Source organism: Neolamprologus multifasciatus, chromosome 22 (genome assembly GCF_963576455.1).
Source record: "Neolamprologus multifasciatus chromosome 22, fNeoMul1.2, whole genome shotgun sequence".
NCBI lineage: Eukaryota > Metazoa > Chordata > Actinopteri > Cichliformes > Cichlidae > Neolamprologus > Neolamprologus multifasciatus.
Window position 1 is genome coordinate 35,799,111 of NC_140459.1, and position 25,338 is coordinate 35,824,448.

A 25,338-nucleotide genomic window follows, 5' to 3' on the forward strand; every position below is an offset into this window, starting at 1 on the left:
GTGTAGGAAGGGGTTTTACAGCCTTAAAACATCTATAATAATTGTAAAAAACTAAAGTTGGCTACTTTGCAGATTTGGCGGGTTATTTTTAAAATGTAACTCCCGCGATAAACGAGGGACCACTGTATACATATATAGAGAGCAAGAGAGAGAAATTCTCAGACATCCGTTTCAGCTTCTTATAAATCACATGGTTTCTGAAAAAGAAAGTGAAAGTTTGAACTCTCTATAAAACACTCCCTTCACCAACTTCACTACAATTTCCACTTCACAGCGCAAGGTAAAGGTAAATCTCATTCTGTTCTTTGTGCTATTGTAGTATTAACTTTCTTTGTCGCTACACAGTGTGCAGTAGGAGCCCTTACAAAAAAATTATATAAAAAGAATATTTTGGTTTATGTTTCTTGGCCAGATTTTAACAGACTACTTGTTTTTCTGTGTTTTCTGTGAGGGCTTATTAAAAGTTTCATTAAAAATTTGACAAATAAATAAAGAAGACACATTTGCTGTTTCTCAGTTGTTGTTTTTTTCAGATTTTTAACTTAATAAATATGAATAACTATTTATTTCTTCATCTCTAGCCATGGGAGGTAAATTTTCTACTCGTCATCGTAAGTAATATAAAACCACATACATACATAGTTAAGGCAATGTTCTTTTTTGTAAAATGCAACAGCAGCAACATCTGTCTAGTAGTGCTTCATTAGTAATAATTATATATGTTAGATGCAGTTTTACTTGTTTGTTTCTGTAAATATGTTTAAATTCACATAAATTCGATATTTTGCTGCAACAATATCGTACAATAATGTATTTACTATTACAATATTAAAGTACAGCTTTTGTCACGGGGGTGGAACAGAGACAGGCACAGACTGAGAGATTTGATTTAAACAGTTGTTTATTTGTCCACACCGGGTACACTATATACACGTAGGGGGGAAAACACAAGGGTCCACAGAGTCTGGGAAACACAATGCCTTCACACTCGCTCCACTCCTCATCCACACAATCTCCACACCAAGCAGCTCCACTCACACTCAGGAGTCCAGGGTCACGGTACGGCATAGACGTAGGAAACCAATTCACAGAAATGAAGGTTACTCCAGAGCAAGCATGAGAAAGGACTGAATTCTGCAGAGTCGGGCAATACTGACTAGAGTTACTCAATATTCCAGCGACGAGTAGCTCAGCGCGCCCGTCTTAAGAAGAGCCAGTAAACAAATCCAGAATCACAGGTAATCAGCAGGTGTGTGGGCCTGAGGAGGAGAGAGAAGAAAGAGACAGTAAAACGAGCAAAAGAGAGAAGAGAAAAGACAGAGCAAAAACATAAACATTTGTGGCCACACTAGGCTGGCCAGGCAGGCACAGGGACCATGACAGCTTTGTTGTCAGTGTGAGTGAAAAAAAGTGATTTAGAAATATTTATTCTTACTGTACAATAAAAAGACCTTTTCTGACAACTCTGTTCTTCTTACTCAAAATATAATTCTGTCTAACTCCGCAGGAACTCCACCAACTCCACCACCTTCACCACCGAGTAAGTTCTAAAGCAAATTTTAAAACATAGTTTGTGGTAATTATTAGCATATGCTTCTGCACAAAACTGTTTTCTTTTCCATATTCATAGTATTGGTTCTTTTTTACTTTCTAAAATTCATTTCAATTCAACTTTCAGCTTTTGAAACTCCATGGAGACAAATGTCTTGGAAGTGAGTAAGCATACATTTTCCAGCAAGCTTGACAGGTGGTATGATACAATAAATCTATTTTTTATTTATTTCCCAAGGGAGAAGGACACTGCAGAAGTGTTAGGAAGTCTGTTACATGTAAATAGTGTTATAACTAACTAGCATGTAACTCACCAAAACTCTATGTTTATAAGTAAACTGTCAGAGCAGCTAGCATGACTGTATACTGTTAGTCAGATTAAAATAAAATCAATAATATATGAACTACATTTGAATCATGTTTTAACAGAAATGAGCCAGACCTGCAGTATGTGAAGACGTTTAAGCTTCAAAAAGAAGAGGCCAAGCATGTTCGAATTCTGCTTTATGGACCAATTGGTGCTGGGAAGACCAGCTTCATCAATTCTGTTAAGACTATCCTTACAGAGAAAATGAGCGGTCTAGGTTTGGCTAATGCAAGAAACAATGACAAAACAAGTTTTACCAAAACAGTACGTAATATGTCCTTTCTCTACTTTTGACTTGATATTTCAAAGTTTGACCTGCTACTTTTGAAATAATTAGATAATTAAATAACTAAGAGATATAATATCTTCAGCAAATTCTGGGTGTGCCCTGAGGCACATTGTGGTAAAGAGAAAATCTGAGCATAAAAACTCAGATTTACTCTTCACCACAACAGATCCATACAGTGTTAGCATCACTGCAGAAACTGCCCCATTCCATCTGTCAACCTCATGTTCCACTCTTCACTGACTTATATACAAGACCCGGAGATACTTTAACTCCTCCACCTGAGATAGTGCCTCGCCCCAAAACAAGAGTGGTCCCTCCAGTGTAAACTGTAAGTCAACATCTGATCAAGCCAACATACAACATAATTTGCAAAAGGCAATTAAAGTAGAGACTGTCCACTATGTGGCCCACAGCTAGGCATTTTTCTCCATAAAAACTATGAAAAGAATTAGTGACAAAGAGCAGCCCTGGCAGAGTGTAACACTCACCAGAAACGAGCCTGACTTACTGCTGGCACGAACCAAACTATTCCCGTGTTATAGGGATCAAATGGCCCATAACAATGGGAAAGACACCCCATAATCCCACGGAGCCCACAGAATTCCCTGAGGCACAATGTTTGATTAAAGCCAACAAAACACTTGTAGACTGGCTTAGCAAATGCAGGATGAAGCAACAGTGCAGAGACATGTCAGGCAAGAGAGCCTAAAAACGTCCAGACCCTTCAGAAACTCATCCAGCCCAGGGCCCATGGGCTGGATGAGATGCATCTTGTAAAAAATGTTTGGAAACATTTATGATTTTCGTTCCACTTCTCACGTGTACACCACTTTGTATTGGTCTTTCACGTGGAATTCCAATAAAATTGATTTATGTTTGTGGCTGTAATGTGACAAAATGTGGAAAAGTTCAAGGGGGCCGAATACTTTTGCAAGCCACTGTATGTTAGCATAACATAGACACAGTGAAGCTGGAGGGTGAACGCCAACTTTTTCCACTAGATAAAAATCAACATGAGATTGATTGTTGACAGATGTTTTGATTCGCTTAATGCACCTTATAATCTGGTGCGCCTTATGGTCCGAAAAATACAGTACTTTTCTACTAAACATTTTAAAAAAAAATTCTACACAACTTTTACTGGCCATGTCTTTTTTTTTTTTTTTTACTGTATCATGTATGTACCTTTCAGTACGAAACCCACAAAATTAAGAAGACCAAAGACAGCTTTTACCCTTTTGTCTTCACTGACCTCATGGGTTTGGAGGAAGAGGAAGGTGCAGGAGTCAGAGTGCACGACATTAAAGTGTCCATGATGGGGCACGTGAAGGATGGCTATACGGTAATAGCTATTACACTGCTTAGATTTTCAGTAAAATTTGTCTGTTTTTTTTCCTGAAATTCATTATTATTATAAAACTGACAAATGTTACTTATAATATTAAAATTTGGTTGTTTTTAGTTAAATGTCAAATGCAGGACTTTTACTATTAGTCAGTTTAAAAATATCAATATGACTTGTTTTTAAATTTAAAAAAAGTATTTATTCTTTTTCATATTGTTATTGTCATTGTTGTTCACATTACTGACTATGTGTAGATCTGTGAGTGAACATTAACTTAAATTAGATTTTTTTCAACATTTTGCAGTTTAACCCTCTGGCGCCGATTACCAAAAAAGACCATTCTTACAACGATGTACCCTCTCCAGATGACCAAGTTCATGTTCTGGTTTGTGTCTATCCTGCTAATGTACCAAAAATGGACAAGACTGTTTTACAGAATATGAAAGAGATCAGAGAGGAAGCCAGCATCTTGGGTAAGAAGAGATTAAATGTGTGGAGTGGTAATTGAGACAAAGACTTTGTTGTTGACCGCTACAGTCTAGAACACATTTGAGAAAAAATTGTGACTATTCACTCTTTTAGTTTACTTTTACACCAGTAAATTACACAAGTAAATGAATGATCAAATACAGTTAGGAGAAAAATAAGGCTGAATCCTCTTACTGTGAGGCTTTGTGAGACTAAAAAAAGAATTGGTTTGTTGTTAAAAGAAGTGTTTATATGATAAATAGCACACTGTGATTTAAATAGTAAGAAACTCTATCTTTCAAGGCAAATTTAGTATTTTGTGCCATTAGTTTTGCTGGTCAATCTCTACTGAGGAAAAAATTAACCCAAAGTCAATCTTGATAGGTATACCCCAACTGGCTATTCTCACGTGTGTTGATGAGGCTTGTCTTGAAACTAAAAAGGACCTGAAGAATGTGTACAAGAGCAAGTACATAAACAAAAAGGTGAGTCTTGTCTGGAATATAAGCAGTACTAACATTTGTAGAATATGACCCTTGGCTAGCACTGAACTTGTTCTCATTAATTATTTCTTTAACATAGATGAAGGAATTCAGCACAGCTGTGGGGATTCCACTCAACTGCATCCTTCCTGTGAAGAACTACAGTGAAGAAATACATTTGAAAGAGGAAGTTAATTCCTTGATCCTGAGTGCACTGAGACTGATGATTGACTTTGGAGATGAATACATTGACTATAAACTTTAAATTTACAGAACATACTGCTGAGATTGAAATGACAATAACTTTTTAGTCAACAAAGAATGAATTTATTCACATATATTCATAAACATTCACATTTTAAGATGATGAAATAGGTTTTTATCCTATTGTTAAGTGTGTTATTTCTACAGGGTTTGTGTATAGTTGGTTTAGTTCATTCTGAAAAAGATTTGTGAACCAACCTTCTGACTACTATCTGGAGTCAGCAAGAAAGAGAACAGGTTGTTTTATTTTTTGTTGATTGTTAATTTCTTCCTTTTTTTTGTTACTAAAGATTTAAAATAGTGTCAATCATTTTTTGAGAATGTGTCACACACGTATGTGGAGTGCATCTCAGCTTCTTAGTGACATAATTTGCTGTGTAAGCCACTAGAGAGACAAAATAAATTTTGTGACTGTTGTGGAGATGGAAAATTATTTTACTGTTACTATTCATAACCATTATTATTACTGTTGCATCACTTATGATTTATCATTATCATTTCATTAGAGCATTTATTGAAACGCATTTATTGAAACTGTTGATGTTACATTAAAGTCTGTATTTCAGGTGTGAGCTGAATTACATGATAATCTTTTATTGCAGGTGCAACTGTAATCATGTTATACACATATTGCATTTTTGTGCTAATTAAAGAGTTGAAGCTCGGTCAAGTTAATTAATGGTCTGAAGCTGATGTTGATGTTCGACCGATCTATTGAGTAAAGTGACCCACAGCTATTGAAAGGATTGCATACATGCTTACAATTCACCACATATCATATAGAAATAGAATAAAGGCCTGGGTGCCCTCAGCAGCATGTTGCATTGGAGTCTGCCTGGTAACACATGACTCAAACGGAGTGTGGTGGCAGATTTCTTTTCTCATGTATTAATCACATATTTAATCATATCACATTAGTTATAGTAATATCACTTTCTCACTTTACTATAGTAAGAGCACTCCTGTCACTAGTTTACATGCATGTGGAAAGTTAACACAGTGAGGCCATTGTAATGAGAGACGTTAAACAGATAGTGAGGCTCCCTCTGCTTATCAGGGATGTAAATCCTTAGGTGATGGCTAAGCAGAAAACAAGGCCATAATTCTCTCGGTGAGGGAGGAGGTATAGCCCCCTAAGTGCACTGTTACAAAAAAACCCAAAACATATTAGGCCTGGTTCCAGACATGTCTAAGTGTAAAAAAAAACACACACACAAAAAAACCAGTCTTTCTCTTAGGTTTAGGTTGTTTTTCTTTTTCTAACTGGCAGAATCAGCCTGGTACTAAAACAAAAACCCCAAAATCTACCGGAAAAATCACAGGAAAAGTTTTGCCTTCAGGTGAAATAACAGGCTGTAGGGGTTAGAACCTGCCATGCAGTGCTGCAGTCACTGCTTCTGGCTTTAATTAATAACTGATGCTTACACCTTTGTTCATTTTCCCCACATCATATTTACTGATTGCCCACAAGTGCCCCTAGAATATCACACAATTGTGGAAAGTCTGGGGCCAACCAACATAGTTCCACCTGCTAAACACAAACTTTTTTATTAGTAGCTGCACAGTTCAAACAACACTAATGTTCACCATTAAAAGCTTCCTAAACACTTCATATCAATGTTTTATCACTGGAATGTGGATTTCTTCCCCCTTTTTTTCTTCCCCAAACATAAAATGTGTAACATGCTGTCAGGTATTTCACAAAACAGGTTTGTTCTCATGTAATCAGATCTGGGTGCAAGTTTCACCCATACATCAGAAACAGGAAACCAATTTCAACCCTCTGCTACATCTTATTCACTTGTTTTATAATCCAGTCATCCTTCCCTGATCTAGTAACAATAAACTAATTTGCATATCAGCTCATAACCCACCAAGTTGACAGGACAACAGAAATGCATGTTCAAAATATTATCATAAAAGAGAATTTCCTTCATACAGTAAATTACTTGTGCTGCACCAATCAAGCAGAAAACATCTCACAATTTACTATATTAACAACTAAATTTATTGTCTGATCACTGGTTGGTCAAACCAGAATCTTTTTTTTCCACAAAAGTTAAACTGTTGTCCTGCAACCTAGAGAGTTAACTGTCAGCAGTGGATACACTCAGCATTTGATAACAAGTGTCTGTGAAATTTGCACAATTTTAACACTGACGACAGATAACAAACTGATCTTCATTGCATGTGTGTGTGTGTTAGTAGGCAGGTTTAATGGATGTGTGTGCAGTGGAGCTGCAGATTCAGCAGGGCATGTCCTTAAAGCTGCCTTTCCTTCACATTTCTCTGTTTATGTGTGTTTGTGTGCGTTTTATTTTTACCTTTGTTGCGATCCTATGGACTCTTTATCAACTTCCACAAGACAGCCGACCACAGTTTTCCAACCCAATTTTCATGTGTTCTCACATTAACAACAGCAGACTTCATTTTTCCTCCATGCTCTCTTCTCCCCACTTTTCACAGCTTCTGTCTCTCTCCCACATCTGCAGCAGTTCACAGTTGTGGCGTGTCAGGGACCCAGTGGGCCGTTCTTCTTCAGCTTTGCCTCTTGTCTTTCACTCTTTTAAGTCTCTTCCTTTGCCATTTCAGCTCCCAGTATAGCAAACGTGAAACTCAGACAGTCTTCTCAAGTCCATTCACACACAGTGATGTACCTCCGAGCTTGTGATTGGGAGCACATACTTCCATCCATCCATGGTATTTGTACATGCTGCTGAACCCTTCAAGGTTTAGGGCAGTGTTGCTGTGTGTTCACATTGTTGAGTCTTGAAGTCGACGCAGTTGCTCTCGAACTGCATTTTCTCTTCAGGGAGAGATTGATTGTCCTCGAAGCTTGTTCTTCATCGTAAGGTGGTTTTCCTGGCAGGAAAACCTGCCAGGTATCATCCCTCTGGGGGTGATATTTTGTGTGTTGATGGTTTAAAAGCAGGCCTGCAAGATGGGGGGCAAAAGCACTATAAAATACTTTAATTGAGAGCAAATATAAGGTGAGCTTCTCTAGATTACAATTGGATTCTGAGAAAATTCACCTACATAGGACGTTGACCATATTAGATGGTAAATCCTGTGTTTAAAAGGATTGTAGCGATTCAATCCATTTCAAAGCAATGAGAATTTTTTTTGTTTTTGGAATGACGAAATATTGCTGTCAGTGGATATTTAAATTTGTGCGTGGTTTTCCACTATCGGCAATGATCGTTATGAATGCATGTGACTAGATGAATGCATGTGATTGGAATAAATGCAAATGCGGAGGACTGTGGCTGGACTGATGATGTGGACTAAATGTGACTGACTTGAAATTGAGAAGACAGTAACTATTTTAGGATTAGTCACTTCTAATGCCTAATCCACCCAAACAGTGAAAAAGGGTGGATGTGTGTGTTTTTGTTTGCTTGTTTTTGCAGAAGCAGAAGGGTGACAGAGACCAGAGGAGGAGAGACTGTAGGTTTACATGAGTGTGGATGGGCCTTGCAAACTTAACCCTTACGCTGCTACTTTTTTGTTTTACTGATTTCGTGTGAAAGAAACTGTTTTCACTGGCTGCTTGTTGGTTATGGTGACACACTGTATTGTTGGAAAATGTCAAATGTTAGAAGTTGGCAGAAAACATAGCGGCCTTGAAGAGCGTGCAGAGAAGGCCAGCCCACATCAGCAGCAGTTAAGCTATGCTCTGATTAACGGCTTTCACCCACCCACTGCTGACTTCATTAGGAAACAAAATTTTAATCAAAACACAGATGGGTCCGTTGAATGCATGAATTGGGCCCACCATGTGCAGGAAGTCACAAAGCTCTGACCATAGATTTATTTGAGGTGGATAAATGCTAAAAGTAGTGAGGTTGCACCTCTACATGACGACAGGGTGGATGTATCTATGTGTGTTTCTCTGTTTTTAAAGGAGTTGAAAGATGACAGCAACATCCTAGGTTGTGTGCTGATTTAACCTTTTAAATGCCACTTTCTGTGTCTGTGAATTTACCAGCGGAGTGTTATTATGACCTAGTATTGCCAAATGCAGAGGTCACTGTGAGAAAGTGTGTATACACCTGCTTGGCGCTAACATTTACATTCTCTTTTCTACAGCAGAGAGTTCATCATGTGATCTGATTCTGTGATTTATAGTAGGACACACAACTGGTTATTTTTTTTTTCTCACAGGATTACTGGGTTTATGTGTGAAGGCAACTGTGATTGAAGGTTATATGTTGGTTATGCAATTACACTATGTTATTGAGAAAATGTTGGAGAAAATGTGAATACAGTGTCAAACATACTGTGTTTGAAACCAGTATTACCTCTTTTACAGCAGAGTGTTAACTTTATGATCTTTTTGCAGCACCTCTGGAATCTGTTGATCCAGGAACAACCTCCAGGATGCTTCATATGTTTTACTAATGTTTTTTTCTCTCAAAGACTGCTTGTGGAGGATTCGGCACAGACACAGACAGACATAAGTGAAAGGTTGTGCAGTGATTGCAGAACATCTTACTGTTGGGCTCATTATCATATCACTGTTGAGCTCATAGTGTGAAAGCACGTGAGTGACATTACTTAAGAAAAGTCACTGGTTACGGTAGTTTTGATTAAACACATGGGGTGATTCATGATTTGGGTAAATTATGGCAACAGTAGTGTTTTTAATAATCTGGGGACATAAACTGCACATGGCACACTTGTGTCTGTGGTGTGGGATGCCTTATTGCTCCTATGACCCTACAGTTGTTTGTAAGTGTGAAGTTTGTATTTACTCACTGATTTTGGTTTCTAGGTAATTGTGGTGTGGATGCAGGCTCCAGGCAGAGCCAAGAGTTAGACCCACTTAACATGACATTAATGCTGATTTTAGTCTTTAACACAGGGTTTACAGGGCTGAAGCGAAATTACTCCGGAGGAGAAGCCCTGATGTTGTCTAAGAATTTGTGTAACTAACCTTTTCCTTTTTGTTATTCTCCTAGTTCTGATGAGTTGACTCATGGGAGGGACCATGTGTCAAAAGGAGGGATTCTAGGTTTAACATGAAACAATGCTTTCTATGTTTTCCATGAGTTTTTTCATGATATTTTTGTCCATGGCTTTTTACTGTGATTTATGGGATTAACAGTTCATGTACAGGTATTAAACCTCTACAGGGGGGTTAAGTCCATGTTCAGATAAGATTTTGATGTTCTATAAGTAAACTTCACTGAACTGAAAGGAAAATGTGGTTTGAAGCCTCGCTTCTGTCAGTCTGCCCCAGGGCAGCTGTGGCTACAACTGTAGCTGCCTCCACCAGTGTGTGAATGTGAGAGGGAATGAATAGTGGTATTTATATAGCGCTTTTCGAGACCCTCAAAGCGCTATATAAATGCAATCCACTATTATTATTATTATTATGATGGTTGACATGTTTTCCAAATGGTTAAAGTTTTTCCTCCTAGTAAAGAGATACAAGTGCAGGAGCCAGAGTATTGCTGGAAGAAATCATCCCAAGGGTGGAATCTCCTGACTGAGTCTGGGTGCTGATCAGAAGTCTTCAGAGACCCAGCGAGAATCAGGGACCATTCATAGCAGAGCTGACAGCCCAGGCATCCCTACTAGTCATCATGAGACGATTCCAGAACCACAGCAATAACCATAAAGATGCATTGGAATGAGAGGGTGAGGGGTGAAAATAGCGCCCTCCTCCAACAAGGGTGTGCCAAGCTCCAACTCAACGACTGCAGGGCAGACTCTGTGCCACCCAAGAGAGATCAGCGAATGAATGCAGATAACACCTGCTTAAACAGCCAATCAGTTTCCCTGGAAAGCTTAGTATGTTTTTAAGTTAAGGAGGTCGTTGGTGTGACGTTAATAATCATTTTATAAATGATATGCATTTACAAAACTCTCTGAACATCACAAACTCTGTTAGAGTCCTGAGCATGAGTAAAAGTGATTGGAGTAATTATAGCATGCAAGTTTATAGCAACTTGTGCGCATTTTGTAGGATAGGTAGATAGATTTTCTAGCATGTCACTTCCTGATCAGTTCATTAGGCCTTCATTGTCTAAGTAAACATAGTAACAACAGTTGTGAGTTCTTTTGACATGTGTAGTCAACTTTGACACATTGTTTGACACCGTGAAGGTAGGATTTTGGGTTCATCAAATTTCATTGAGGGATTTTGATCGGTCTCAAACATGCTGGAAGCACCTAAAGAATGAGGTTGTTCTTCCAGAGTTAAATGTGGTTGGTTTGGTTTCCCCAATCACTGATGTGGGCACAGTAAAGATAATTGTAAATGCCCTTGAGAGGGTTTACACCTTTTAAACAGGCTGATGGCCCTACAATAGTAAAGAGTACAGTACACTGCATAGACAGAGAGGAAAGATCTATAATTCTGTTGTAAAATATAGCTCAGAAGTGTTTGATATATGTTGGCTGTGTGGAAATTCATGGCTACTTCTGGGTTTTACCCCAGACTTTGGGAAGCACTAACTTTGAAGTTAGTTTATGTTTGTGGTATTCACTTAGGTACAGATATAGTCACTGTCCTTTATGGCAAACATCTGGACAGGGTAAAGCAAATGGCACAAAGGAGTGTGTGTGATGTTTGGTGAGGCATGTGTGCCTCAATCCCTAATAAAACACTGGGAATGAGGGTCTTTTACAGAAACCGTTAATAATTTTGGAAACATGGGTTGATGAATTTAATGATAAAGTGGAAAATATATCACACACTGAAAGACTTCCTTATCTAAACAACAGGTTCTTATGAAAGAGCAGCTTGATGTAACTAAGGTCAAAGTTTTCTTTTGCAGATGAACAACGAAAACTGTTTCACTTCTGTATATGATCTCATATTGTGTTTTCTTTTATGGTATAACTGCCATCCTTTGAAGAAAGGGTGGAGGCTCAGATGGAGCAAAGATGACCATAAAGTGTGAATTTGTTTTTTTCCTTCTGATTATAGGGAGGATGCACATTATGGAATTTCTTTGAGTACACAATTGTGCTGATGTTATGCTCAGTAGTTAGAAAAGAAATCCCCATGTTTTTATGTGATTCTTAATTGTGGTATCACAAAGGGTGGAATGTGGTGGCAGATTTCTTTTCTCATGTACTAATCACATATTTAATCATATCACATTAGTTATAGTAATATCACTTTCTCACTTTACTATAGTAAGAGCTCTCCTGTCACTAGTTTACATGCATGTGGAAAGTTAACACAGTGAGGCCGTTGTAATGAGAGACGTTAAACAGATAGTGAGGCTCCTTCTGCTTATCAGGGATGTAAATCCTTAGATGATGGCTAAGCAGAAAACAAGGCCATAATTCTCTCGGTGAGGGAGGAGGTATACCCCCCCCCCCCCCCCCCCCCCCATGAGAGGGGCCAACATGTAAGAGTTTGAGGAATGTTCTTTGTCTGTGTGTCTGTATATAAGATGTAAGGGCGGTGGCCACAATTCAGAGATGGTCCTGGTGTTTCACTGGGATGCTCTCTCCACATTGCAATGTGTTTATTAAACCCACTTCAAATCAAGCTCACTGGGTGTGTTGCAGGTTATTGTTAACATTTCCATAACAGGAGTCAGGAAGTATGCTTCTGAAATGTCTTTGTTTGTCAAGTAAGGTCATGCACTGAGGTCAAGACACACACACAGGGTGCCTGCACACACACATATATAGTATTTAGATAGATACTTGTTTGCTCGCAACTGCAAGTTGTTTTACCTGCATACGTGACAGTTTAGTTCCACAGATAAGTGGAGTGAAATAACAGGAAGCGTCTGGCGGTGCTGGAGGAACAAAGGAAGGAACTGTTCTTTTTTAGAATATGTCCAGGGTGGAATTACTGGAACTGATGGAGTTTATCTATCTGCTTAGATGCACAAGGGGCGTTATATTTCCTGATACCCTGATGTTATATATATGACTCCTCATTTATTGTTCGGGGAAGATCGATGCTGTTTGAGTGATCGTGCTCGGCTTCCCACATATATATGTGTTTTAATAAAATCATTGTTTGACGCACTATGGACCTCGAGTCGTCTGTCTCTCACCTCAAATTAAGAATCAGGACACTGTTCGCTTAGCTATATTAAAATACAGTTATTATTGTGTGCGTAAGTTGATGAGTTGTCTATGAGCAAATATTTCACTTAACAAGAGTTGTTTCTCAGCACAGGTTTTGATATGGAGGACTAGATGTGCATCAAAGTAAAAAGTTATAAAATAGTAAATTCATTTAAAAATTTGTCTTTTAATTCTTTTATTCATTTACACATTACTAAAGTAATTCATTATTTAATAATTTAATACAAAACAAAGAGTATAAATAAAAAATGTTAATAAACTATTAATCAATTCATAAATACTTGAAAACAAAATGGGATTTCAAAATTATTAAAACTTTCAACAAAAACCTCATTTCAAAAACCAAGACATGTTGTAGAAGAGAGCCAGAGATTAATAACGAGTAATGATGAGTAATGATGATAAGTTACAGCCTCACTGTCCTGCTGAGGATAGAGGACCAGCTCTTTGTTGTCTGCATCGAAACCAGCGTAGAAGTTGTTAAGCTCATCTGCGAGATACCCGGGGGGCTGAACATTGCCTGTACTTTCCTTCTTGTAGTTAGTGATGCAGCGCAGTCCATTCCTCAATTTTCTGGCATCAAAGCTGTGGTATCTCGACTCCACTTTGTCCCTGTAGTCCTTTGTGGTGGCTTTATATGTATCAGCATTTCCTGAGATAAAGGCAGAGGTCCGCACCTTGAGCTTAGTACCAGGGTTTCTGATTTGGATATTTGCAGAAAGTGGTTTTACTGATCAAGAACTGAGACACGGTCAATACAATGATAGCCCTCACTTCTGTCACTCCTTATATTACTGTCCTCTGCCAAAGCAAAGAGCAGAAATGACAGTATACACACATTTTTAGCCTCTTCTTGTCTGGGGTCTATTTTCCAGAGCTGCAGACAAGTCTAATGTTTGATACAATGTTATAGCCTTCTATTTTGATTTACAAGGTTTCATCCATGCTCTGAATTATGAGAAGGTTGAGTTGTGTCATAAGGATGACTTGAGCATTGCGGACCCCTTTCTTACTCCGGTGAAGAAATATAGTGCTAAAAAAGAAACTTACTCTTACTGAAATTACTTGAGTTAAGTATCCTGACTGATCCTGATATTTGTAATAGTACTATCTTACTGAAATTGAGTTAAATATCCTGACTGATCCTGATGTTTGTGATGACGATACTCCTTCTGTTGAGCTAGGTGTCTCACATTTGAAGAGGGCAGGGAATGCTGCTATGGCTATTTTACTTGTGTTAGTTCTTTTTGTTCTAAATTGGAAGATTACTGTGATCCTGAAATATTAAAATAAAATGATATATTATTAATTTATGTCATTCAAAATAAGCGTCACATTCGACAAAGCTGGTATACCAGCCAAAACGCCATGCATTTAACACGACTTTTAACGCCAGGTAGGCCAAGTGTGGAGAAATGTCAAAAAAGAAAAATATCTGATGAAAATAGTACATTGCGTGATGCCTGGGCAGATTTGTTTGTATTCGCTACTGACGAGAGTGGCCTACGAGTATGCCTCATTTGTAGATTGTCAATCTTCTGATCCACATATGAATGTGAGCAGCTACTCTCCACCATGAAGTGTGTTAAAAACAAACACCACTCACGCCTCACACATGAAAGCTTACAGTCCTGCATTAAGATGAAAGTGACTTTGTACAGCCCCAATTTGCAGACGTTGTGAGCAGAGGTTCAGGAGCAGAAGTCCCATTATAAACATACCACGGCAGACCCGGTGCTTTTCAGCGCTTCTTTATTGACCACTTTTTACACGCAGTTGCTGTGCACACTGTTACGGATTCAAATATTGGGGATGGATACAAGAGGAAAACCAAAAATAACCACACTGGTCCGGCCGGGTCAAGTCAAACGATGATTTAATGAACACACGCGTGGGAGATGGACACCATACAGCAGACAGCATCAGATCTCAAAATGGTGGAGCCTTGATCAAACTCTTATAGCCTCTAGTGGCCCCCACCTAATCATAAAAGCCTAAACATTCACATTCTTTCTCACACACAGCGCCTAAGCTACGACCTTGGCTCCCTGTTTATCTGCTCCTGCTAAGATGGGGCAGTATGCTCTGTTCTCTTCTAACCAGACAAATAAGGCGATGACTTTCTGCAAACAGTATTTCTTATAACTCAGCAGTATAACGCATCATAAAACAATATCATTCATTCACAATAAATCAGCAGTCTAATGTAATGCAGATCAGTTTACCAAATGTAATAGTTATACCTTCTTCTAATTCAGGAGCATAATGCAAACTAAAACTACATAATAATTCACAATCTTTAATTAGGGGTCTAACATGGCATAAAATAATATTATAATCCGACAACACATAGACTTTAAGCTGGCAAGGCGTGATCCCAAAACCACACACAGATAAACAAATTTCCTAAGTGAACGGTGGTTTATTTGTCTACACCGAAAACACAGCTCTGGGCTGAACAAAGGCCAAAATAACAAACAAAACAAGCTAAGTCAGGAGAGGAGGTGTTGTCTAAAACCCTACATGAAACAAAAACCAAATAAAAGACAAACGCTACACCTAACTCCCTAACTGAAATAAACAGGAGAAAACAGTACAAGGAAAAACATAAGGCAGCTCACCCCTTCTGTTTCAGTATCTATTTACAATGTGCTATTTACAAGTGAAGACTAATTTACACACTATATACAAAGCTCAGTAAGTTGAGCTTGAGTCACAAACAAGAATGTCACCGGGTTTGGAGGCCAGGGTTGGGTCTGCTGATGCTGTCAGTGGCTGCCCCGGCACAACTGCTGGGTAGGGATTTTGAAAAGAGCTACATGACCAGGGACCAATCAGCAGCTGCCAGCTCTCCAATCGGGAAGGACCTGTAGAGTCTTAAAGACACAGCACAACAAAAATACACAGCCGGCCCATGGAGGTAAAAGGTGACATAGCGCTTTTTTCCAATTTATATCTAAAATTCAGGTCAAGGCTCCACTACACACTCTGAAAGCCTAAAGGCGATATGAGGATGACAGCTCACCACAATTTTTGTTTGCTACATGGATAATTTAAGTTCAGCTTAATTAATTTAAAAGAGACCAACTTTTTTTTTGTGTTTTCTGTTATAATGCTTCAAACTATAACAAAGTTCAAAATGTGTTCATTACATAAATAAAATGCAATGTTCTCTGTAGCACTTCATGGATTTCTTTGGCAACACAAGATAGTTGTTTATAGAAAGCGTAAAGTTAAAAAACAAACAAACAATATATTCATTGTTATCTTCATTTTAGATGTCAAAAAGTATTTGCGGCTCCCAATGTTTTCTTTTCTGTGGAAACCGAGTCCAAATGGCTCTTTGGATGTTGAAAGTTGCTGACCCCTGGTCTTGGCAGACCCTCAGGAGCCTCGCACTTTAACTCGTTTTGATCCTGTGTCGCAAGACTTCAGTGGATCTAGTGGTAAACTTAAGGTTCATCTAGCTCGCCTTCAGCTGGAAGAGCAGGCACGAGAGCTGGTGCTTAAAGCAGAGTGTAATCCACGTCAGCTGGCGTGAGGTCTGTCTCCTGATTTGGTCCATCCACATCGCGGCAAAGATGAAACCCGGCTGTGGAGGGATACTTCCAGGTTCAGCTTGGTGTCAAACACAGAAACACAGTGTTTTCTATTCTCAGTTCAACAATGAAATTTTATTACCTCAGCGGTAAGCAGAGTTAGGCAGTAACGCATTACAAGTATCGTGTTACTATAATCTGATTACTTTTTTCAAGTAACGAGTAAAGTAAGTGATTACTATTGCAAAAAAGTAATTAGATCACATGTACTTTCCCGTAAGCACGTTCCATTACTGTGTTACTAAACCGTGATTTTGTTTGTGAGATGTTGGGTGGATATTATGCTTTGTTTTAAGTAGTGTGTTAAATTATTAAAATGAAAGAATAAAAGACCAAATACTTACCCCTTGTTAAATATCGGGGAAATTGATCATCATTAATCATGAATATAAATCATAATATCAACCTTGTATGTTATAGGCCATCAAGACTCGTTTTGAAGCTTTTCTGGACAGCCAAGGACTTCTTGCAGCGGCCACTTGTCCCAAGTTTAAACTTCAGTGGCTGAGAGATGAGCATAGGAGAGAACATGTGAAGTAGTGATGGGATTTCCAGCTCTTTTTAGAGAACCGGCACTTTCAGCTCGGCTCACTAAAAAGAGCCAGTTCTGTTGGCTCCGAACCGGCTCTTCAGGTTGGTTTGTTGCTTTAATTAATTTTTTATTAACAATAATATAAAATTATGTGCAAAAGGAATTAGTGGTTTTCGTTATATATGTTTATATATAAATATATGCAGTGGCCCCTAGAGAGAAAGCACGTACAAACTCCAAAAAACACGTACAAACTCCAAAGCACGTACAAACTACAAAACACATTTCTAGTGTTAAGTGAACTTCCAAAACAGAGCAACCTAGATAACTTAAATTACACAATTGAAAGCGTGTGAGTATTTTTTATGTATTTATACACAAGCACTCATATATATTCAAATAATTAAAAAAAAAAAAGTTCATTTACCTGTTTCTACTGTTGTGGAAGTTTTCCACTTAAATAAAGCCTGCAGACGAGCGGTGAGCGGTAGCTAACATTCTTTAATTCATGCACACAACATACAAACAAGCTTGTGAAGCCCCTGCATGACCACGGGGCAGGGTCAGCAGAGTCTCACTGAGCCTAGCATAGCTCTCAGTTAAATACCTTCTCCAGGAACAAAAGGCAGTACACAGCTGTTTCACACCTTAAGGTTCACACTCCCTTGCTACTTCCCAGAGTCCTCAAGAGACAAAAGACTGGTCCTCTGGAGTTCCTGTTTCCCCCCCAACATCTTTGCTACACCCCCTACCATTTGTCTTAAGTATGAGTGTCAGACATGTTAATACAATAACATAATGCGATTAAATACCTAGGTAAAAGAAATTCCTATACAATCCCACCCTTTGATTCTAAAATCAAGAATCACATTAAAACCAGAATTTCTTTCCTGACATTCTGTATATCACATCAACATTATTGTACACTTAAAGGAGTTTCACACTGTGTATCCTCACTTCACTGTTCTCCCACCACCCTTTGTTCATCTTTAATCTTCCCCACAATCTAAGCTCTCACATGCAAATGGAAACAACAATGATACAGAGGAAAGGTCTTCTCCAGAGTGTCAAAGTACTTTGCATGGCAAAGTGAAACAGCATTAGGTGGTCATTCTCTGTCACAGTCATGGCTCCTGGTGTCTGTGCCATTTACAGAGTCATAATTCCAACGCTGATCTTCCTTGCGCTGTCACTTTTGGAGCTTAGCACGCTCTCTCCATCCCTCGATTTCTGTTCCAACGCAGCTGTAGATTTAAGGCAGAGCACGTCGTACACCTTAGTTGTCTTCCTCAGGGTCAACGTCGAAACTCTTTCATTTTATTTTTAAGATTTTGCTGTTCAAAATCTCCTCATGACAATCCTTTGGAAGCCCACTGTCGTTTGTCTTTTGTCCTGCAGATGGTCCCTGCTTCTCTCGGGTCCTGTTGAAGCGTTCTCTCTTAGTCATAGTTTGCATCTGCGCCTCAGTCAATCCTTCCATATCCCTCATGTCACGGTTCCTGCAATTTAAAAATGAAAACTTCCCCGGAAAAACCCTCTTTTGCCCTATGTTAGCTTAGCACAATTAGACATACACAATAAAGTTGTGCATTGTCTCTTAAAAATTCTCAGGGCTTCTCCCCTGAAGTAGTTTCACTCCAGGCCCTGTCATAAGAAAAAAAAACATTAGCCAGTGGTGTGTCCTGCTGTAAATCATGTGATTAGATCATATGATTAGCCCTCTGCTGTGGAAAAAGTGATATAGATGTTAGTGCAGCGCGTCTGTATGCACACTTTCTCACAGTGACCTCTGCACTGTAAACAATACAAGGTCATGAATAACACACCGCTGGTAAATTCACAAAGACACAGAAAGTGGCATTTAAAAGGTTAAGTCAGCACGGCTCAAAAGCCCACGCAACCCAGGATGTTGCTGTCACCTTTCTGCTCCTGTAAAAAGAAACATACATATATACATCCACCCTTTTGTCTCTCTGGGTGGAGGTGCAATCTTGCATATTGGTGTCAAGTCAGTCAAGTTTTTGTCAGTCCAGTCAATCCCCGTGTTTATTGCTGATAGCAGAACCTCCTGTGTCGCATTAAGTTTCTACTGCCAGCAATATGACGACATTTCAAAAAGAACAAAAAAAGAATTTTAGAATGGATTACCTCGCGAAATCCTTTTAGGCAGGGACTCATTATCTGATTGCGTCCCAAATAAGTGACTTTCTCCCGAGCCCATTTTAATTTTGGAGAAGCTCACTTGCGATTGATCAACATGTTGTATAGCGCTTTCGATTCAGATCTTGCAGGCCTGCTTGAAAAAGAGAAAATTGCCAAACAAAATCTCAGTGCACTGTTAAAAATCAAAAAAATATGAAGGCCTAGTTTAGAAGTTGTCTAAGCATACTCCCTTAGAATGATGGATCAAAACAACTAATTGGCAGGTTCAAAGTGGTACCAAAAGAAAATGCATCAGCCAAGTAAATCCCCAAAACTTTCATCCATCAGTCACACACCTCACACAACAGCAATATTCTATTAGAAAATGAGTTTTTGTTTTCCCCATGTACCCAGATGTGTGTCATGATAAGACCTCCCCCACACATCAGAAACCAGAAACTCAATAATCTATTGGTCCCCACTCATCTGACCCTCCCGCAGCATTCTGTTCACCGCTGATTCAATCATCCTTCCCCAAAAATAATACTAGTTCACTAGTCTATGTATCATTTCTTAACCTACTATGCTAACCGGACAAGATGATGGTAACAGAAATGCATGCTTAAAATGCTATTTGGTCTTCATGAGCTTCATTGCATGTGTGTATGTGTTAGTAGGATTAATGCATTTTTCTGTTTGTGTAATTTTGTGTACCTCTCCTCTTTGCGGTGCTCCAGACACTTTTCAATTCTCCATGCAAGGCAGTCATTTTTTCCTTCCCAGTTTCCTAAACCCAAATTTCATTCCCACACTACAACAGCCTTTCTCCATGTTGTCCCCTTCTCCTTTGACTGTGGTCTCATCTCTCCCCCTTGCAGCAGTCCAGTGAGAGTCAGTTGTCTTTCAGCTTTGTCCTGTGTTTTCCACTGTCTCATTTTGCCATTTTTGCAGCTCGTTGGAAATGCACATCCATCCATCCAGTCATGATGATGTCATTTTTCTCCTTGCTGTCGCTGTCTTGCACAGCTGTTGCTGCTGGACCTTTTCTTCACTGCTCAGGATGCTGCTGTGAGCTCTTGAGATCTATCTCGTTGTTCTGAAACTGCATTTCTAGTCTTCAAGGAGAGATTCTTGGAGCTTGTGTTCTCAGGGTGACAAACACATGGAAGTTAAGCTGTAAAACAATTCAGCCAAAACTTGGCTTGAGTGTTTCTAATGATGTTAACCTATAATTTTCTTCCGACTGCTGCACGTGGAAAATTGATCCAGGTCTGCTCTTCACCTGCAAGTGACACACTGAGACATTTTGATCATTAAACACAAAACCCTTGCCCTAATTTTATTGCTCATTTTCATCAACAATTCTTCTAATTTTGTGTGTGTCCACCGTAGGGGAGCTGGTGGCCTGCAGTACCACCCTCTCCCTCTAGTTGGCAACAACTGTTACACACATTTCTACACTCCTCTCTCTTTTTTTTTTCTTTTTTTTTCTTGTTTTTGTTCCCCATTTTCAACATTTTGTAACCCAATTTTTTACTGTTTTTACACACACATCAATGTTTCCCACACAACCATTCTCTGCAATCTTACACACTACACATTTACTCAATTCTTACCATACAGTCACGTATTGAGTTTCGTCTCTGGCCGCCTGGTGGAACGTCCGCTGCTACTGGATCTAGATCCCATATTTACATTCAGAGCGTCCCCTGCAATGGCCTTCTTCCCTTACCGGCAGAAAAGTGCTAAAATACCGTCACTCCACACACTGTATTGTGCAGACGTGATTATCAACGGTGGACTCGAACCACCGTTCCCTGTGATGGACCGGTGTTTTTGCAATTACTCTTGCAGACGACTGCTTTTCTTTTGCACAACACCGGAACCCAACACAAGCCTGGGGACTCTAACCCCAGGATTTTCCCTCCGGAGACTCGAACTCCGGAGCAGCAAGCACTTCACCACTCGGCCAGACAAAAAACTCCTCATAACTGTATACAAAGTTAGCTACAACTCACCCATCTGCAGAAGTCCCCTCAAAATCGATGATCTTGGTGGTGACTGAAACACACGGCTCCGTGACTCCTCCATTTCCTTCGCTTCAACAGCTGGTAGGACAAAGGTACCTTTTCCCTCAGGGGTGATCAGCCCGTCCACGGAACCATTGTTCAGCGACCACACGGACCACCCTGCTCACAGCGCCATTTTGTTGTGGAAGTTTTCCACTTAAATAAAGCCTGCAGACGAGCGGTGAGCGGTAGCTAACATTCTTTAATTCATGCACACAACATACAAACAAGCTTGTGAAGCCCCTGCATGACCACGGGGCAGGGTCAGCAGAGTCTCACTGAGCCTAGCATACCTCTCAGTTAAATACCTTCTCCAGGAACAAAAGGCAGTACACAGCTGTTTCACACCTTAAGGTTCACACTCCCTTGCTACTTCCCAGAGTCCTCAAGAGACAAAAGACTGGTCCTCTGGAGTTCCTGTTTCCCCCCCAACATCTTTGCTACACCCCCTACCATTTGTCTTAAGTATGAGTGTCAGACATGTTAATACAATAACATAATGTGATTAAATACCCTGGTAAAAGAAATTCCTATACACTACCACACATCAAATCCGGATCACATCTGTTGTCTTTTATACGTGCTTCTGAGTTTTTATGTGTTTTGGAGTTTTTACGTGTTTTGGAGTTTGTACGTGCTTCTGAGTTTTTACGTGTTTTGGAGTTTGTACGTGCTTTGTCTCTAGGGGCCACCATAAATATACTTTTATTTATTCACTCCACATAAAATATAATAAATAAATCATATAATACACAAACCAACTATTCACTTTTCAACTTTTAACTATTTAAATTTTCAGCTTTTTCCTTTTAAACAAATTTAAAGTGAAACAACAATAACACTGCAAACCACAACACAATTAAATATAAATTCAAATATGAAAACAAAAACAACATGCATATTCTCTGTCATATGGGCCTGCATGAATAAACTTTCTGAATCCTTTATCATCTTCAACTGAAAATAGTTGGGGATGATTACTATACCTTGTCATGATCCCGTGGTCCTGTGTCTGTGGAGTGTGTGATGATAGGGTAGCCACACCCCCGGGCTGGGCCATCACTGGCACACCTGCTTTCCATCGGGGTGATTACCTGAAGAGCTACTTAACCCGGCGCTGACGGATGCTCCACGCCAGTCCGTTAATCACCTCTCTGTGGTACCTAGACTCCCGCGAAAGTGTTGCACTGTTATCTTATTTGAGCTGCGTTAAATCTGCCTACTTGTGTCTAGGTTTCGATCTGGCATCCAGTGTCTGCCACCTGCCTGTCCTCCTGCTCAATTGGCTCACCCGGTGCATCATCTGGCCACTTCACTAACTCCACAGATTCCCTTCTCACAGACTTTCACACTTCCCTCCAGAGCTCCCATGGTCCCGCTCTAATCGTAAGCCAACTATTCTAACTCAGTCTTGATGTGTTCCCCCCGCTTCCCGGCTTACTAGTCATCTTCTCCCCTTTCTGTTGCAGCCTCCCACGGTCCCGATTCCGGCTTCCTCGCGTCATTGTTTCCCTTGGTTTTTTAGTTCCTCGTTTTGCTTCTCTGGTTTTCCCGGGTCGCCTTTTGTTATTATAATAAAGTGTCTTTTTCTGCTAGCACTTGAGTCTGCGTCTGAATCCTTTTTGTGCACGCGCGCCGCGGCGCATGACATTTCTAATGTGATGTTGTTGTCCCTAGCTCTCTTTCTCTTTCTCTCCCTCCCGCTCTGTTCCTGTGCTACTGCAAGTGTAATTACTGCCCCTCCCACCTCTTCCCAGCACAAAGCACAAGGCTCGTATGCGGAGTGAAGGGGAAAAAAGTGAGAGTAGAGAGAGGGTGAGAGAAAGAAAAAAAACCCCATGGCTCGCGATAAGGAGCTTGCTCACATCGTTCACGTCAAAGATCCGGCCTTAAGAGCCATTTTGTTTGCGACCGACACATCACTAATATGAAGGAGCTCCTGACAACAGTGTTGTTAACCTGCTCCTGCAACTGACAATGCTAATGTGCCCCAAATGCCAGCCAGCCCAGCCGAAATTGCCTTTTTTGAATTTAAGAACCAGCCCACCGAAAGCTTCTCAGCAGAAAAAGCAGTAACTGACCATTCGCCTTGAGGCGACTTTTGTTGTGATTTGGCACTATATAAATAAAATTGAACTGAATTGAATTGAATATTTAAGGTCAGTCTGTGAGCTTGAGATTCTGAATCAGTTCCCAAATGTCAAAAAGATGTACATGAAATACAACAGTCCTACTCCATCCAGTGCACCAGTTGAATGGCTGTTCAGTTTAGGTGGATTGGTGCTTTCCCCAAAAAGGAACAGACTATCTGATAAAAGGTTTGAGAAGCTTCTGCTGATGTAATATAACCACTGTTTCAGTCCAAAAGAAAATGATAAAACATAGGTCTTTTTCAGGGTTGCCACAAAATGAGACAGGATTCAAAGTCTAAATGTAGCATGCAATAGCATTTTCTGTTTTGGTAATCTCATTCTACTACTCTGCTTCTCATACTCTGCTTCCTCCTTGGAAGACGGGATGGATGGATGGATGGATGGATGGATGGTAATCTCATTATTACTCCTCTCTGCACTTTACCAACTGCTAAAAGATGTTGCTGTTAATAGGGAGAATCTGTGATTTTATTTTTTTAAATGAAAGAGTGTGTGTATACACAAGACTTGCTTTATTTACTTAAAATATTGTGTATTGTGCAGAAATATGTTTAAATGTTTTGTTTGATGCAATGTTTATGAAGTTAAGATTAACACTAATGAAACCATTTTTAAAAAAAGACTTTTCCATTTGATTCCCTTTTATATGATGGATTAGAAAAAATAGAATTTGTCTGAAAGGTCTATTGCATTATTACGCATTCAGGTTATATAGTATGTTTTTGAAAAGTAACAAAGTAACAAATTACTTTTGAAAATAAGTAATCAGTAAAGTGGGATTACTTTTTTGGAGAAATAATCAGTAACTAATTACTTTTTTCAAGTAACTTGACCAACACTGGCGGTAAGTGTCCTTAACCCTTGACAAAAGCAACCCTTTAGTTGTTAGTAGCTGGTCGTTTGTTTCTGTGTTTAAAATGACCTCATTCGGCAGCGTTCCTATGGTGAGCGGAACTCTGCTTCAGAAGCTACAGTTTCTGTACACTTTAGTTTATTTAAATGCTTAAACATGCTCTTTTTGAAACGGAGTGCAATTTATTGATTATTCTTATGTGTTGCCTTGAATTCAGTTATGCTGTTTGTTAGACAACTGCCTTCTTTCATGCTGTTTCTTGTGGAAAATATCTATTATGTAGCAGTATTTCAGTAAGTGTCATAGTAATCCAGAAGTTAAAAAACGTACAAATCATAGGGTATTAAAAGAAGCATGTTGCAGCAGTTGCATGATAATATACTTTGCTTATGCAGACAGGGCGTGTTCAGCCCTTTAAAATAGTGAAGCCTTTGTCCTTCCTCTTTGAGATCTACCGGACCGCGCTTTGGGTGGTATCGTGTGGATTTCCCACATATATGTGCTTTATAAATAATTGTTGTTGACTGGACCTGCCAGTAACTGTACAGATGAAGCTACATAGCTAAAATAATTTAAAAAATGTGAAATGTAATATTTCACATTTTTTAATGTGAAATAATATTTCACCCTCCGGTATCCCTTCTTAAAGATGGTCCCCATCTTTAAGAAGAGAGACCGGAGGTTGTGTTCCAACTACTGGGTGACCACACTCCTCAGCCTCCCTGGGAAAGTCTATGCCAGGGTGCTGGAAAGGATAGTTCGTCCACTAGTCGAACCTCGGATACAGGTTTTTGTCCTGGTCGCGGAACACTGGACCAGCTCTTTATCCTCACAAGGATACTTGAGGGTGCATGGGACTTTGCCCAACCAGTCTACATGTGTTTTGTGGACTTGGAGAAGGCATTCGACCATGTCCCTCGGGGTGTCCTGTGGGAGGTGTTGTGGGAGTATGGGGTGTCTGGCCCATTGCTACGGGCCATTCGATCCCTATACAACCGTTGCAAGAGCTTGGTTCGCATTGCCGGCAATAAGTCGGACTCGTTCGCGGTGGGTGATGGACTCCGCCAGGGCTGCCCTTTGTCACCTGTTCTGTTCATAATTTTTATGGACAGAATTTCTAGGCGCAGCCAAGTGGCGGAGGGCTTTCACTTTGGTGGCCT

The 25,338-nt window shown here is 39.7% G+C and overlaps 1 protein-coding gene and 1 pseudogene across 1 annotated transcript; both read left to right on the forward strand.

Moving 5' to 3' along the window:
- The first annotated feature begins 580 nt into the window (after window positions 1–580).
- Window positions 581–5,894, forward strand: LOC146493943 (interferon-induced protein 44-like). Its single transcript, XM_085148596.1, has 8 exons — window positions 581–611; window positions 1,508–1,540; window positions 1,679–1,712; window positions 1,981–2,182; window positions 3,400–3,549; window positions 3,857–4,025; window positions 4,405–4,505; window positions 4,603–5,894. Exons 1-8 carry the CDS (start codon window positions 584–586, stop codon window positions 4,765–4,767), a joined length of 882 nt encoding a protein of 293 aa, XP_085004722.1. The 5' UTR covers window positions 581–583; the 3' UTR covers window positions 4,768–5,894.
- A 7,334-nt stretch (window positions 5,895–13,228) lies between these two features.
- Window positions 13,229–23,557, forward strand: LOC146493944 (uncharacterized; annotated as a pseudogene).
- Window positions 23,558–25,338: the final 1,781 nt, after the last annotated feature.

Excerpts from the sequence above, each read along its gene's own strand:
- LOC146493943 (XM_085148596.1), top strand. The coding sequence starts at position 584 with ATGGGAGGTAAATTTTCTACTCGTCATC. Across the intron at positions 1,541-1,678 it reads TCCACCACCTTCACCACCGA|CTTTTGAAACTCCATGGAGA; the intron begins GTAAGTTCTAAA and ends TTCAACTTTCAG. Across the intron at positions 2,183-3,399 it reads AAACAAGTTTTACCAAAACA|TACGAAACCCACAAAATTAA; the intron begins GTACGTAATATG and ends TGTACCTTTCAG.